The 17,032-nt window shown below is 40.8% G+C and overlaps 1 protein-coding gene across 2 annotated transcripts in view; it reads left to right on the top strand.

The window, feature by feature from the left end:
• Positions 1 to 1,266: 1,266 nt before the first annotated feature.
• Positions 1,267 to 17,032, top strand: part of fggy (FGGY carbohydrate kinase domain containing) — a 65,348-nt gene continuing 49,582 nt past the window's right edge. For both annotated transcript variants that reach the window (XM_059031481.1, XM_034005724.3), the window contains exons 1-5: positions 1,267 to 1,457; positions 2,193 to 2,403; positions 3,640 to 3,751; positions 6,525 to 6,676; positions 9,822 to 9,910. In XM_059031481.1, coding sequence (XP_058887464.1) covers positions 2,203 to 2,403; positions 3,640 to 3,751; positions 6,525 to 6,676; positions 9,822 to 9,910 — 554 coding nt within the window. In that variant the 5' untranslated portion in view covers positions 1,267 to 1,457; positions 2,193 to 2,202. The remainder of the gene's footprint in view (positions 1,458 to 2,192; positions 2,404 to 3,639; positions 3,752 to 6,524; positions 6,677 to 9,821; positions 9,911 to 17,032) is intronic.

The following is a 17,032-nucleotide window of genomic DNA, read 5'->3' as shown; positions in this document are numbered from 1 at the left end:
AGATGGCAAAGTTTACTAATTGCTTCTGTATCCATGACTGCAAATTACTGATGGAGCACTGTCAAAGTGAGTCAAAAACAGTGACCAAAACCCTCGCCCAGTCTGTGGCAACATCAAAAACTCAGCTGTCAAAGACTCTTTTAAAGACATCCAGCTCTTCCTTTTTCTTTAGTTTTTGGAATAAAAGCCAGTAGCAGTTGAAACCTCCTTAAACTTTGTTTTCCTAGACAGAGAGCCTTACTTGCATAACCTATCTATCTGCAGATTTGATTAAAACCCTAAATGCGCACTTACCGTATGACTTTTCAGGCAAACGCGTGTGTATTAACCGCCGCAACACAGCAAGCGCAACAGCGGATTTAGTAACACGAAAGATTCTTAGGCAAACGTTTCGGCTGCAAGTCTTTCTCAACGTCTTCTTGAGAAATTGTAATTGTGTTTTATTGTCATAAAGATGAGCTTTCGACCTATGATTCATATGATTTTAACCTCCCATTATTGATTACTCGGTACCAAGGTTAACCATGTAATGCCCAAGACATTTTTTTTAATGAGAAGAGCTGCTTTATTTATGTAAGTAGATTCAATTTATTGTACAAAACAAAACCGCTGCTTCCAGAACACAGCAATATAGTACTGCGGCAATTATTTACCTTTTCCGTTCAGGGATTATTGAACTGCATCGTTCTCTGGCTGATGTAATTGTCAGGTCACAGAATTAGGTTACATGTAGTTCGTAATTAGTTCAAAGCTGCGCTTTTACTTACATAAATAATCAGAGGTTTGAAACCACGGCATACACCGGTGTCAATATGTCGACATAACATTACAGTGTTGGTATAGGCTGGCTCCAGTTTGCAGTTTCCATAAAAATGTGATTATGTCATTTACATTGTACTGATTTCAACCAAGAAAAACACACCCTTTATTAAACAAAACACAAGACTCATTTAGTTTTCAATTCTTTGAGGGTTTGAATCTAAAGAAGGTAAAAGGTGTTTGCATATGGACCAAGTGTACTCCCCGCCTTATATAGAAATTTGTAGAACGATGTTCAAAATTACTGAAGTTCAAGATGTTTTATTTTTTATTGTTTAATTATTTTAAATTAAAAACGTATTGTCTTTACATATCGAGGTGGGAAAAAAAAGACGATTTCCCTTTTAAGAAAGTAAGTATAGCTACACAGTGTTTCAGTGCGCAAAATCGTACAGACTGGCACGTTATTGAGTCCTCGGTGCTGGAGTCAATTCTGACCCTCTGAGCGTTCCGTATTGGGACAAAGTGCTCGCTTGCTGGTAGCATTGTTTAGCTTTTAGATTGCTGGACCCGGTTTCTATTATCATACTGTATTAAGTTTACCTGGTTTGGCATATTTTAAAAGAAATGCATTATTGACTACGCTTGTCAAGACTGCATACACTGAATTATAAATATCGGTCAACAAATACAGTGCGGTAAGATGATGTTTCTGCAGGCCAGAAAGTACTCTAAAAAAGTACACTAAACATATTTTTAGTTTGTGTGACTGTATTCATTTTTCTTTTATCTTAGAAAAGCACAATTCTTTGTCGCCTTTCACCACTAGCAATGTACAGTTTTATTTTCACATGCACGGTTGAATTGAAGCTACAGCAGCTGCTATAAATTGTTACATGCAGGGGCGCAGCGCAGGTGATGCCGGGATATGTAGTTTATTGCTTTTGGAAGCCGATTGCTTCTACCACAGTGAGGGGAGAACAGACGTTCAGTCTCATAACCAAAGTAAACTATTAATATTTCATGAAGCTCGTTTAATAAATACATGTGTAAGATGCTTTTGTTTCGTCAAAAATGAAGTAAAACACACACACACACACACACACACACACACACACACACATATATATACATATATCTGTATAGATCTAATTTTTCAAAGTTTTGAAATAATTTTTTCTTTTTCTTTTGTGATCATTTACAGTAATCATAATTATCTATTGATTGATCTATTTTATTTTGTGCTGCCCCACTAGGATTGAATCAATTTAATTGTACTTTTGCCTGTCTTTCCATCTATCTATCTATCTGTCATTTTAAGAATCTTATATTAGTGAATATATATATGTATCTATCTATCTATCATAGATAAATAGATAGACAGATATATACACACATAAATAGGTAATCCATATTCATTCCTTTACCTACAGAATAGGTATTATGTCTCGCCCCGAGCCCACGTTCCCGCAGTATTACGTGGGGATCGATGTCGGCACAGCCAGTGTGCGCGCAGCTCTTGTGGACCAGGACGGCTCAGTGGTGTTGACAGCGAAGGAGCCCATTGAGATCTGGGAACCGCATCCTGACCATTACGTGCAGTCTTCCAGTGATATCTGGGATAAGTGCTGCCACACCGCCAGGGTATGTCGCTGGACACTAGGGGTACAATTTGACAGTGTCCAATAGCTAAGGGGGAAAGAAAGCTGAATTACAAAACACAAACAGAAGGAAAGCGAAACTTTGAAACATTTGAAAATGCAATTGAAAGCAGCAAAGCTACAGTTTATTGGTTTATAACCGCGATAGAGCTCAGGCATTAAATTCTTGGTAGTTGGCCTTGTCTGTAAGGTACTTTAGGACCTTGCTCTGAGCTTCCTGTCAAGGTCGACTGCCGGACAAGAATTCCCCAGATTTCCAAACTGTCGTACATTAAGCACCTGCTGTGCTTATTTAGTCTAGTTTTGTAATTTTAACATTGCGTTTTTGTATGGAACAGTATTCCAATGGTGAACCACTGTCCTGGAGTCCCCTTTACTTGCTGACCTCATCACTTGAGGAGACACCCCAGCAGGATTAATATAGAGTTAAAGGACAGCACTATTTAAGACAGGCTGTGTTTATTGTAGATCGTATAAATAGACCCCAGTGTTTATCATAGACAGTAACACAGTATCACTGTCCAAACTGATCTTTTCAAATCAGTTCCTTTAATGTTTATTTTATGTACACCGGTTTCCATTGAAGGGTCATTGCTTTTTAAATTAAATAACTTTTTCAACAGTTGGACCTTTAAGCACTTGACCTTGGTGCAGTTAAAGATAAATAGTGGCAAAAAACAAACAAACAAGAAAAAAAACCCTCCTGTCTCCACATAAGGTTGATCATATTGCAGTCAGGATAACTAACCAGGCAGGGATAAACAATCCTAAACCACACTGAAACTGTGTTTGATAAAAAAGAGCCATAGCTATTGAAGAGAGACGATTCAGACAGTGTTTTGAACTGCTTCCACTTGTGTTGTTTATAGCTACTTCCCCAGAGAATATGCAAACTCTGCAGAATGGTTATCAAACAGCCTTTAAAAGCTTTTCTTGTTTTATTCATCACAGAGTTAAACATGCATCTTTCAAAGGCTTTTTAATTACGGCACCACTGTCTGTATAGTGGTGCTAAGGAAGTACCAGATGAAAAAAATAATTTGATCTGTATTCCTGTTTATGTGTAGTAATCCAGTGTATTCTGTTCAATCCCACTGAATTCAACAGCCTTAATCAAACACATGTGCATGTAAAATGTTTTACCAATAACTCCACGGGAAGCGCGGTCCTGTCTGATATCTGAGACTGCATTTCATAGTGCTGTGCTTGTGTCTTGCAGAGGGTGACACAAGGAGTAGACCCCAGCCGGATTCGAGGGATTGGTTTTGATGCCACTTGTTCCCTTGTGGTTCTCGATAAGAGTTTCCAGCCGCTGCCAGTGAACAGCAATGGTATGTGGAGATTGAGATGGAGATTTTAGACTTCATCGAACAAAGATAGAGTCCCCGTAAGGTTCCTATTAGAATTTGAGGAACCCTAAAGAGCAGCCTGGTTTGGGTATTAATACCCCTGTAATCTTCACTAATGTATTATCCTTCTCATTTAGATGCATATTAGAAGTGCATCAGTAAGAAATACAACATCTGGTATCTCTTACTGTTGGGGGAAGAGCATGGCCAGAGTGCTTGATAATGGTTGCACTCTGGTGTACCAGCTGTACTTACAGATAAGTCATATTTGAGAGCTCTTAGAGGCCATAGAGGAGCATTCATTTCCAGCCTTAACCCATTAAGTGCCACTGTCCTCATTTCAGGACAGGCTGCTTTGTAAATTTTTTTTGAGCATTGTTAAAAGGCATCTATCTGTTATTTAAATGTTCTCTAACTATATTGATATGATAACTTACTCTAATTTTGTTCACTGCAAAAGTTAAGTCTAATTGTAACTGTTAATTCTGCAAATACAGCCCTTCAGATGCTTTTATAACACCTCAATATAAAACAAGAAACTGAAGCCTAAAACTGACACATTTCTTGTTGTTTTGCTCCCCACAGTGATGATAAAGCTCACTTTTCTATGTATTGAGGTTTACAAATGTAGCAAACTGACAGTAAGGGTTACACAGTTAAGCCGGGATGTTTTGGTGTTGGTTATGGGGGGCCCCCACCCGCTCCTCTTAGTGTGAACATGCAAACAGTTGTGGAGTTTTGATGAATAATGTGCAGGATAAAGAAGAATGGTCTACAGTGTTGATAAGAACGATGACTGTCCAGTTCTTTATTAAACTCAAGTGCTTTAATCGGGCAGGAACCACTTGCTTTGACTCAGCAGCTACATCTTGCTCCAATATCGTCAATCGAACACATACTTCTACAATATAATTAAAGGTTGTTTCATTTAGAAAGTGCTGTAAAGTTCCAGGTGTTGCTCACTTTACTGAAAGTGATTTGGATACAGTCTAAACTCTAATGGGAAAGCGGTCTAATTTATTAGAAGAATGATAAGTTCACCTTTGCTAGTTTGCTCTTCCTTTTGCAACGTCACAAACACACAAAGCATAGTAAGTTTCTGTTTCTCTGCACTGCTGTGGGAAACCCTTGAGTGATTCAGTATCTGTTGTGGTTGAGCCTTTCACAGGGTCCTGGGCTCAGTGAGTGTGTTGTGAGTCAGAGGGACACAAGCAGAGGTCAATAATGTTAAGCAAAAATACAAACAAAATGCTGAGGAAAATGGTAATCAAAAATATGGTTGTGAATAATAAATAATAAGGATTTCTAGAAATGAAAATACGTTATAATTCAATAAAATAACTGAACTCTTATTGTGGGATCATTAACTAATCAGCTATTCATTAATCTTCACTCTATTTAAAAAAAAAAAAAACACTTTTGCCATGTCAAATCCACAACCTCCACACCACTTGGTCAGTGCCAGATTTGCTCTGACTCAGGACTGGAAAATGGGCGTAATCTGGCAGTGGGTATAGTAGGAAAATTGAAAAGCTTTCTGAAGGGAAAGCAGGTATTCTCCTTCTTCTGACTCACAGAGAGCAGATTGCAACAAGCCAGTGTTGGCGATTTTCCAGGGTTTTATTAGTTTTGTGTTTGCATTGATTTTTTTGATGGGTGCTTAACAGCGGCACCCCGTCGCAGTGGGTTTGGAAGGAGAGGGGCGCAGCTGGCTTGGCCTGTGCAGTGTTTGAAAGGCTATTATTATTATTATTATTTATTTCTTAGCAGACGCCCTTATCCAGGGCGACTTACAATTGTTACAAGATATCACATTATACATTATTTCACATTATACAGATATCACATTATTTATTTATTTATTTATTTTTACATACAATTACTCATTTATACAGTTGGGTTTTTACTGGAGCAATGTAGGTAAAGTACCTTGCTCAAGGGTACAACAGCAGTGTCCCCCACTGGGGATTGAACCCACAACCCTCTGGTCAAGAGTCCAGAGCCCTAACCACTACTCCACACTGCTGCCCTATGGGGTAGTGCACTCCCTTGAAGGGCTGTAGGGTAGTGCACTCCCTTGAAGGGCTGTAGGGTAGTGCACTCCCTTGAAGGGCTGTAGGGTAGTGCACTTCCTTGAAGGGCTGTAGGGTAGTCCACTCCCTTGGTTGGCTATGCAGAGTGTAGATAGCAGAGCTGCCCTAACCTGAAACACAACCTGGGGCAAAACCATAAGAAAAAAAGCAGGTGCATTTTTTCTGTAGTCCCAGGCACGTCTTATCAGTGCATACAGACTATGCACTGACCCTAAAATCTACTCTATTGTCCGGAGTGAAAACTTTTAAGAAAAGTTGTGATTAGGTGAGGTGTATGATGCGCTCATGTTGTAGTATTATATAAATATATATATTTATATATTATACTCTGGTGTTTCCATTAGGGTAGAATTCCAGAGATGCATGTTATACAATGCATGTAACTGCAGACTGCTCAGTCATTGCGTTATACACACGGAGCAGTGTTGTATTCTGGGTGTTTCTGATGTTATTGCACTGCTTAAAGGTGTAGTAACCAACCTTTCATTTCTGGCCTCTCGTTAGCATAACCACATTTTCACAAGTGTAAAAAAAAAAAAAGTGTGTAAAACCGAAAGAGAAATAATAGTGGTGGACCACCGTCAAGTTTGGGAGAAGGGGTTTCTGCTGTGAATCTGATGGTTTCCTAACCCAGTCGGTCATGTGTTTTCCTTTCCTTTTAGGCGAGAAGGACAGGAACGTTATCCTGTGGATGGATCACCGGGCGTTTGGTCAGGCGGAGCGGATCAACCAGACGAGGCACAGGGTCCTGCAGTATGTGGGTGGGGTGATGTCTCCCGAAATGCAGCCACCCAAGTTAATGTGGTTAAAAGAAGTATGTCCCTATTTTGAAAAACTTTCCTTGTGATAGTACAGTGAGGCCGGCACTCACACAATCACAAACACACAGTACAGTGAGGCCGGCACTCACACAATCACAAACACACAGTACAGTGAGGCCGGCACTCACACAATCACAAACACACTGCCTGCAAATATACTTTCACTGGCCTTTGTCACAAAGCCAGAGTGATTTCACAGCCTCCCGGCCCGTATCTATTGAAATACTGATGAGACCAGATTCGTACAGCCAGCATGTCTGTCAGATGCAGTTCTAGTTTCACACTCACAAAACATTTGCAATCTCAAGAGCTTTGTGTTTTCTTACATGTTGTCTTCACTCTGAAGCTGTTATGAAAATGATTATGTGGCAGCTCATTAGTTCATGTAGGAGACTTTCAACATTACAGGTGTGAAGTTTGCAAAAAAATGTGTGGTACGCATACTGCTGCTAGGAATTTCTGTGATGTGGAGTTTTGTTAAGATTGTCAGATAAAATGTGTGCTTTATTGGCATTTAATTTAACTCTAACTTAAAACTTCACTTCCGTTCCCTCCCCTTGACATTGCGTGGCGTGATATTGAGGGAATGTAAGGGAGTGGTTTTAGGACCAATTGGGAAATGTTATACAAGGAAACTGATTCTTATTACATGTCTGTGCCATGTAAGGCTAGAGCAACTCGCTATTTAAAAGAAAAAAAAAATGAATTGAAGCAAACAATTATCAAAGTTGGAATAGTAATAAATAAAACATAAAAATGTGTGGGAGTTCTGATTGAGGGTCAGCACCCTGTAAGCTTCTTGCCATATTATTAATATTTTCTTTATCAATTGTTTATCAATTTCCCTCCTTTTCTTATCCAATTTGAAATGTCCAATTGGAATGTCACCTCTAACCTCACTTCAAGCTACAAATCAATCAGGACGTCTGAAGATTAACAGACAGCCTCCGTTTCCTCTGTCAAACAGACGCCTCTTTTCAGGCAATGGATCTAAGCGACGGATGTTACTAATTTGAAATTGAAATTTACTTGGTAACAAGTCAAGAAACATTTCGTATTTCACTATGATAGTCCTGTCAAGAAACATTCCGTATTTCACTATTATAGTCCTGTCAAGAAGCATTCCGTATTTCACTATGATAGTTCTGTCAAGAAACATTCCGTATTTCACTATTATAGTCCTGTCAAGAAACATTCCGTATTTCACTATTATAGACCTGTCAAGAAACATTCCGTATTTCACTATTATAGTCCTGTCAAGAAACTTTCCGTATTTCACTATTATAGTTCTGTCAAGAAGCATTCTGTATTTCACTATGATAGTTCTGTTTTTTTTTAAAGACGCCACAGGACGTATTAAGGCTATTCTTGTTTTTTTCCCCCTCTTGATCCCAGACTGTCACAGTGATGAAAAGCTCTTGTGATATTTTTTTTCTGTTGCTCTACAACAGCTAGGTCTGGCTGACCAGGAACGAAGTAAGGGGGCTGTGATGAGAGGCAACCCCTGCAAGGCCAAGGCGGCACAGAAGCACACATAAAGTTCAGACTCAGTTGTAGACAAGTGCGTGTGTGTATTTATCTAGTGAGGCCCCCTTCTTTCACTACACCCCCCTTGGCGAGTTTTGTTTGGTCATGTGCTATTGCAGGACTACATTTTAAAGCATTAAAATAAATACTGTTTTTATTTATTGCCTTTTTATGCAATAGAAGTGAACAGAATAAACTGAAAAACAATCAGAAGAGTTCTGTGCTTTTTGTAGCTCATATGGGAGTATGGGTCCTGCATGGTTTTCTTTTTATAGCTTATATGGGAGTATGGAATCTGCATGGTTTTCTTTTTATAGCCCATACGAGAGTATGGATCCTGCATGTTTTCTGGACACTTGAGCATAAAATGCCCTAAACAGAGATGAGGGGAATGCTGGCGCAGTATACCTGCTGCAGGTAACAAAGACGATGAAGAACACAAACAAGCCAATTAAGAGGCATACCCAGAATCCCTTTTCTTAGGGTGTGTTGACCTACTTTGCAAATAAAAGCTAGTGCACAAATAGCCTATGAGAAATGCTAGGCACTTGAGACCACATTCAGATATTTAGTGCCTATGTAGTGTGTTTTCTTCGTCAGCAGTCTTTATACAGCATAAACACAAAAATTATATTTAAGTCATTCTAAATATAGATATTATATCAATCATACTGCATGCTGAGTCTTTTGCCTTATAGCTTTGTGTGCTGTGAAGAAACAATTCCACACACACCAGTACTTTCAGACACACTGCTATCAGTCAAGGGACCAACACAGTGTGCTCTTAATGATGGGGTAGCCTTCATATTGAAAGTCTGTTAACATTGAAGTCAGTAGAATTGGGACTGTTAAAATATGGCCTTAATGCAGGATGACCTCTTTACTGAGGTGGCCTTTTAAGCACGGTTTCACTGCATATTAAAATGTCAGGGTGGCGTCTGTGCAATACAATACAGTACAGATTTACAGCCTTCAGTGCAGATCATCATAAGGCACTGTCTGCTTTTTTAAACCTATCCAAACTGTGTTACAATCCAGCTCAACAGCAAGTTTCTGGAATTTTTAACACAGGTACTGACAAAAATATTATGACCTTATTTGACTCTATCAGACCATGCCCACAGTAAATGCCCCCTTCACCAACTGAGAAAGCCTCTTCCCATATCAAGCCCTAGTTTTGTCAGTCGGATTCCAGCAACATCCTATGTCTGGTTGCTCAGTCTTGCTCTCTTCCTTCCTGTGTTTGCTTCTGTCGCCTTCTCGTCTTTTCTGTGATGCGATGTCTGACCCCCTTCCATTTACAGAATGGCCCGACAGGACCCCCTTGCAGCACGGCTGTTTGGTTAAGCTGAGCTCTGTTAATAAATCAAGGCTTTAATAACACTGCAGTTTATTTGCAGCGTCCACTCCAGCTGTTAACATATAGTAAGTCTTTTTACAAAACCTGTGCTGTTTTGCACCGTGAAAAAAAAAATCCAGTTTCAGGATGCATTTATAAAGTGTGTTATAAATGTATTATTAACATTTTTGAATATTATCTCCATCATGGGAAATGACAATTATTTCTTTCCAATTAACTGATACTGAAATCCTGTCAATGCTTCTCCCCAGAACCTGCACGAGTCCTGCTGGGAAAAAGCCGGCCACTTCTTAGATCTCCCTGACTTCCTGTCCTGGAAAGCTACAGGTTCTCTTACAAGGTAGGGGCTTGGGACTTTCGTTGAAACCTGAATTCGTTGAGGCTACAGACAAGCGAACATGGGGGATTTGGCTTTGACAGGGGTACCCGGGGAATTGCAGTGTGTCTGTTCCCAGCTAATGCATTTCAAATAAATTAGCAAATGAAATGAAATTGTTATACCAAATCCTTTGGTGTGCTTATGTCTTTAATGGCAGTGCTCTGTTCGGCCCCGATAGAGTTAATGCTTTCTGGTGTGTGTGCTGTTTGTAGCTGTTCCGATGCTATAGTACGCTGTGGGACACAGCCGGATCACGTCTGCAAAGTGCATGAGGGGATGAGCGGGTGAGCGGGAGGGAGGGAGGGAGGGTGAGGGAGAAGCTGCAAATGTAGTATTGGCAGCCTGCCACTAAAAGCCCTGGATGGCGAGCCAAGTATGAAGTCATCTATAACTTAAGGAGACGCATTAATCCTTGACAATGTGTCTTAATTTGACAAAGCAAAGACCCCTTGATAAGAAGGGATGAAACCGCTGTCAGGCAGGGGTGCCTGCGGGTTCAATTTGGGAGCTGGGTGCCGGCTGATATGAAAGAGGCCCTCTGTGTTGGCCTGTCAGTGAGGCTCGATAAGCCTCATTGTTTTAAGCCAGTTGTTGTTCATCCAAAGACGGCTCCATGGATTCAGATAGGCTGAGCGCGATATAGGAAAAATAGCTCATTCTGAATGTCTGCATAACCAGACTCGTGTGTTTCCATGTAACATGTAGGTTTCAAATAATCTGAATGAGAATAGTACGAGATTTAAAACAGGAGCCAGTATCAAAGGCCAGAGCATACCGCAAGCAAGCGTCTTAACCACTGTGCACAAGAGCCAGGCTTCCCTGCATTCGCGGTTATAGAGCTTTTACCTCCTCTCATCTCATTGATGGGGGATGGAATGTGAACCAGCAGTGAACCACACAACACTGCCTGTTACACCAAAAATAGGGATCCAAGCATCTGAGATACCGTCATGGGGGAACGCCTGCATTGACAAAGCTAAAGCCAGGATGGGAATCCATCAGTGTCAGGCGCTGGGCTACACTTGGTGAGAATCAGGGCCCATACAGGGTGTTTGGTATACAGTTACTTCAAGTTTCAAGTTACTCTAGGTGAAGGAATCATGCACTGGTTAACATGGTAAACACAGGTGATGCTGAAGCAGGTATAAACAGGAGAAATGTGTCAACTAACCCACCTGTACAACTGCACCCAGGCCTATTGCAGGATTTTTTTTTCCTAACGAGTTCTAAATGATGAACTCACATTGCACAACCTATAAAGGCAAAACAGAATGTACAAGGGGCAGGGTCAGAGGCTGGGGGAGTCTTGAGATGTTGGCCATTTCTGAGGGAATAAATAACGATAGTACAATTTAGTGCCTAACCTTGTATTCGCCAAATTCTTGAAATTCCCTATACGTTCCCTAGACTTTGTCAGTCCTCCCATGCACTTCACTTCATCCGGCGCTAAAAGAAATGTTTGCCTGCTTGGGGCAGTGAGGTAGATTATGTTATGCCTAATAGGCATTCTGAAGAATCACCTAATTTTTCTTGTTAAAATGTCGACAGAGGTGGTATGGCTGTGTTATATGTGTGGACCTCCTTAACAGACCCCTCCCCTGCCTCTGTCAGTCCTGGCTGGGGGAGCGGGGCAGCTTGCTGTGTAATTTGAGAAGCAGGCACTGTTTTCTATTTCAGGAGAGTGAGCTCAGGGAGATGCTGTGTTTCTCTTGGCTGCTCCTGGACTCTCTCCCAGGGATTCTGCTTTGTTTAAATTATTAATGATGAGAATCAGCGAATAATATCCGGTCACTAGTTTTCATAATAAAGCTGAAATATAGGTGAGATAAAGCATTGCCATAGTTTCAGAGGCCAGCCTGTTTAAATTTCGAGTCATTATTAATCAGCAGAGCCTGTGTGTTGTTGCCTGTTTTAGTACTTCTTTTAGTAGTAGCTGTTGTTTATGGTTAACTAGCGTCATTTCCAAGCCAACCCTAGCTGCTTTTATACCCTGCCTCACCTCCCCATTCCGTGTTGGTATCAGTATTGGAAGATCCTTTCAGAAAGAGTTTCACGCCTCTCAGCGCGCTGTGTCCTACCAGTCAGTGTTCTTAATCGGTGTGCTTGTGTTCGGCACTAACCGACTGGCACACAACCTTCTCTTTTCTTACCACAAGCCTCGTCTGGAGGGAGTTACAGCAGAAACCGAGCAACGAAGTTAATATAATGCTTTAAATTGTTGGACGCTGGCTGTCTGTTCAGTGTTGTTTGCAATGGAGCATATATCTCAAGGGTACCATCCTGTTTTAAACACTGGGTATTGTTAAGTCTACCACAAAATAGAGAATTTTCTTTCAACCTACTTTTGAGTATTCGCCAAGGCTCTGTAGGTAATGCACATGCACAAACGCACACACACACACACACATATGTTTGCATTCCTATATTTGTGGGGACTTCTGATTGACTCTCACTATATTTGTATTTACTATTTCTGACTCCAATCAGACAAAACTTCACACTAAATATTTTGGCACTTTATTTATTTATTTTTTTGAAGGCATATTTAGTTCTTAAAAAGGTGTTTTACAAAGTGGGGACGTCCCCACAATGTCATTTTTTCAGGAGTTACTATCTTTGTGGGGATATTTTCTCAAATCTGTCCACACATTGATAGTAATACCTGCCCCTCCACACACACACACACACACGCCAGGATGTCACTGGGACACCTTCAGCCCTGGACCTGTTGCAAGCAGTTAACCCTGTCACCTGATTTATGTGTCTTTCTGAACGGACACAGGGCTATGGTCCCAGCTGTTAAGTGAGAGTAATATCAGAGGTGTCTGCTGGTAACTCGCAGTACATGCCCAGTAGGTCCAGTTAAATTCCTACTAGAAACTTCAGCACCACCACCTCATACAGATAGAGGGGCAATGTGTTTAGGAGGCGGGGCCTGATTGAAGTCTTGGAAGGGCAGCACTTCTTTACACAAGGAGTGGTGAGGGTCTGGAATGGCTTAACTAGCTATGTTGTTGATGCTGAATCATTGAGATCCTTTAAGACCCGATTCTGAAGTTTTGAGATCAACCAGCTAACTGTAATGGCTCCATGGGTGGTATGTAGGTATGAACATGATATGTGCTATAGATTAGTGCATATATAATTTATAACTAGCAGCTGGATAATGGCTATGGTTATGTTTTGTGATAGCCTGTTCCAGAACTCTAAACTTTTAATAGTAGTTAAGTAGACATATTCTAGCATTTTTTGGCATAAATATCTCATACATCTTTGTTTATAGGAAACTAAAGTTCAACATCTGCTGACTGTTACGGTGTTAGCCCTAAAACTAAGCAGAATACTGATTCGCCTGGAAATATTTTAATCTAATAAGCTTCTTAGAAGAAGGGATTCCAAAACAGCATTGCTGACAGCACTGGCACACAACATACCAATTAATCAGGACAGTATGTTCTGTGGTGTGGGTGGTGCAGGCGTTTTGCTCTCCGAGAAAGGCATGTACTGTATGCTGTACCTCTAGGGCCTGGATCTGAATCTAGCCGAGACCAAAGACTGCACAGAGTTCTTTCATTTTATAATATATACCTTGTCTGAATCATTCATTTTAATCAGAGGTGCTACAGTAGTTTGGAGATGGCCGCACAGGCTTGGGCATTGGCCAGGTACCGTGTCAGCCACTCTGATCAAGCGGCTTCAATCAAAAAGTTCAAGTCGTAACTTTTCATTTCTTAAATATGTTATTGGTCACTGGGGCTCTGCACTAAGCTCTTTAGGTTAACCTTCATTCCCATTAACGCGTGGATTCTATTGCAAATCTCTTGTTTTCAGGTTTGTCTTCATTTTTTTTTTTTAAATCTTGGAATTGCAACATTAAGACGGCATCTCATTTTTAAGAGCGTCCTGGCAAGACTGCAACAGCAAGTTTCAGCATGAAAAATCTTAAAAGCGCAAACAGTCCAGCCTACATCATAAAACATAGTCATGCAACTAAATTAAAAAAATCATAATCCGAAAGACTGGAGCCTGCATATCATTTTTGACAGCTCTGTTATTATTGCATATACTTTAGTACATTTTAACCTGGATTTTTTTAGAGTTTGAACTGCAACAATGTACAACATCAATTAATCACACCTGCCTTTTGTTAACAATTCTGTCTTTAATTACTGCAATTTTCAAGACTTTGCATTGATGCATGGCAGGTTCTTGAAACTGAAGAAAGAATCTATTTTCCACTTCTTTTGACCCTGCTTTTGGAACTTACTGATTGACTTAAAAAGTGGGAAAAATGCCAATAAAGTTTCAAATCCCTTAAAAAGATATGTTTACAACTAATTACCATGATAAGAGTTGAAATCTGAATAAAATGTCAAAAGTTATCCTTTTTTGCAGCTTTATTAAATTGCATCCTCGTAATCAAGCACCTCTGCAGGCACGAAGCATGTAACATTAGGAATGCTTCATGTTTTATAGTTGAGTTACCTGTGAGGGCATCGAAGCAATGGAGGATAAAGGAGAGAACTAGATGTGTTTGTGAAACAAGGGTGGAGGGATATGGAACCGACCCAAAATGGGAGAGTCTTGTTGGGCTGAAGAGATTTGTCTTTTGGCCCTAAATTCATATAGTCTTACATCAGAGGATAAATATATTTATACATTTCGGTATGTTTAACATGCCTTTGTCAAGGGAAAGTGTGTTTGTAAAAAAAAATATATATATTCCAAAGAATTCCAAAAATACATCACCGCTGTTTGACTTGCGTTATTCCATCACATTTCCTTTCAAAAGTGGACAACCCCCCAAAACACTTCACTGCATTAGAGGAAAGGTCAAAAAGGCTTCTGAGAAATATGCAGAGATGTTCCCTGTAGAAACATCCCTATAGTCTAGCATGCAACACTTTTTTGTGGAAATGTGTGTCTTGTAGACTGAGCCGTTTCTTTCGCTGCACTGAGGTGTTATGGTTACGTGTTTAACGTTATGTTTGAGCTACCCCTGTAGAAACAAACAATGCTTTCAGTTACATAAACAAGTAGAGATAAGCATGTGAAATGAGGCGAGCTTGCTTTTCACAGCACAGAATGCCATGTGCGGGCTGCATTTGTTTCCAAGCCTCGGTGGTGTCACATGTTTTTTTGTTGCATTTTGTAGAAACTGTCACTTCTGGGCTCTCTTCCAATACAGCAAGACAGGAACGATCCCATGCCAGATGCAACGCAGAAGAATCAGATGGAAATCGAACATAGTTGATTTGATTGAAATAAGGGTGACCTAACCACCAGGTTCAAACAGGATTGTATACTGTGCAATCAATACAGTTTGAAGGACCATACTGTATAGAACTAATAGCTCATGGTACCTATCTGAATATTTTTTGGTGCCACAGCATACACTACCCAAGTGTTTGGATGGTATTGGGACACATGATATCCCTTTACTCGCTGGATATTTTGGCTGCCTTGTTTCAGTATAAACAGAGTAATGTTGGGACGGGCAAGGTACAGAAACAAGTTCAAAGCTGTTTATCTTTTTATCAAGGGAATCAAGCCTCACCCAGTTGCTGTTTTTTGTTTAAATAGTCAGGAGTTGCGTGGGGTGCAGAAACCTGACTAAAAGGGTTCTCTTTGTTACTGTCTGGGTTCTCCTTGCACTGACGTTTGTCAAAACTGTGTCTCTCCTCATTCCAGACTGTAGCCCGTTAGAAGCAGATAATTGGAAACATATGACTGTGGATTTCTGTTAGTAATAATTCAGATTCCGCTATATGGGAATGAGAGGAGAAGGAGGGGCGACCCACGAGTCGGAGAGAAGCATTTAAACCCCAAAAGTCCCACCCCCCACCACTGACTGATTTTAAACAGACCATTGCATACTTTTTAAATGTTCAGACGAAAATGTGTATGTATTTATTTATTTTCTTCAATCGAAATGACACAGGTGACGGTGGGAGAGCTGCTGGGCTTTCGTGACACTGATCAGCGTTAGGGTTAAAGCAGTGCTTGAATTCCCCAGCCCCTTGCATGATCAGCGTTAGGGTTAAAGCAGTGCTTGAATTCCCCAGCCCCGTGCATGATCAGCGTTAGGGTTAAAGCAGTGCTTGAATTCCCCAGCCCCGTGCATGATCAGCGTTAGGGTTAAAGCAGTGCTTGAATTCCCCAGCCCCGTGCATGATCAGCGTTAGGGTTAAAGTAGTGCTTGAATTCCCCAGCCCTGTGCATGATCAGCGTTAGGGTTAAAGCAGAGCTTGAATTCCCCAGCCCCATGCAGACTACACTCTCTCATCTACTGTGCCAGTGCAGTGGGGAGTGCAGTGGGGGTGCAGCTCCTAGTATCTGGAAGGAGTGAGCTTCACACCACACTCACACTCTGCTCCACTATATGCCCTGGGAGCTGTGGATGCTGAATCACGTAGGCTGGGATACGTGCCTGCTAGCCTGCACCAGCTCACGTTACTCGTGACCTTTTCCATCGATCGGGCTGAATTTCACTCCCGGCTGGGTCCATAGCCTCCTCCCACAGGATCCATATCGTGGTATTCAGCCCTAATGCACCACAGAGAAAAAAGTACTTAACTGTCACTGGCACAGCTGAAAGCAGAGAGGGGAAATTCCTAAACCAAACAGAGAGAAAGAAAAAAAAATAGGTTAGGGTTTACTGGCTGTAAAAAACAAGATTTCTAAGGTTCTAAGTCTTTTAAACCTGTTTTGTTATGGCATGTAACAAAACAACACCTAAACTAAACACATATCCCTTCCTTGACTATTTGTGACATTTCCAATCGTTCTCTCTCAGTTCTTAAGCTCCAGTACTGAGTTCACACAGCGGCTGAATGCACAAAGAATGCTTACTGTCTGCATGCTGTGTTAGATCTCCTCATTCCCAAAAGTCTAGTAATGCTGTGGTCTTTCAACTCATCAGCTCTATGACATACTGGATTGTTTGTGTTGTTTTCATTCTTCTACGTTCCAGGCGGTCATAGCATAAATAAGTGTTCCCTAGCCTGGCTGTTGAACTATGGTTTCATTTTAGTTGGCCAGCCTTGGACGGGAATCCCTGTTATAAATATCTAAACTGCAGCC

This window comes from Acipenser ruthenus, chromosome 10, assembly GCF_902713425.1.
Source record: "Acipenser ruthenus chromosome 10, fAciRut3.2 maternal haplotype, whole genome shotgun sequence".
In the NCBI taxonomy this organism is placed as follows: Eukaryota; Metazoa; Chordata; class Actinopteri; order Acipenseriformes; family Acipenseridae; genus Acipenser; species Acipenser ruthenus.
The sequence above is the reverse complement of the archived record's forward strand: the minus strand, read 5'-3'. Positions and strand labels throughout refer to the sequence as shown.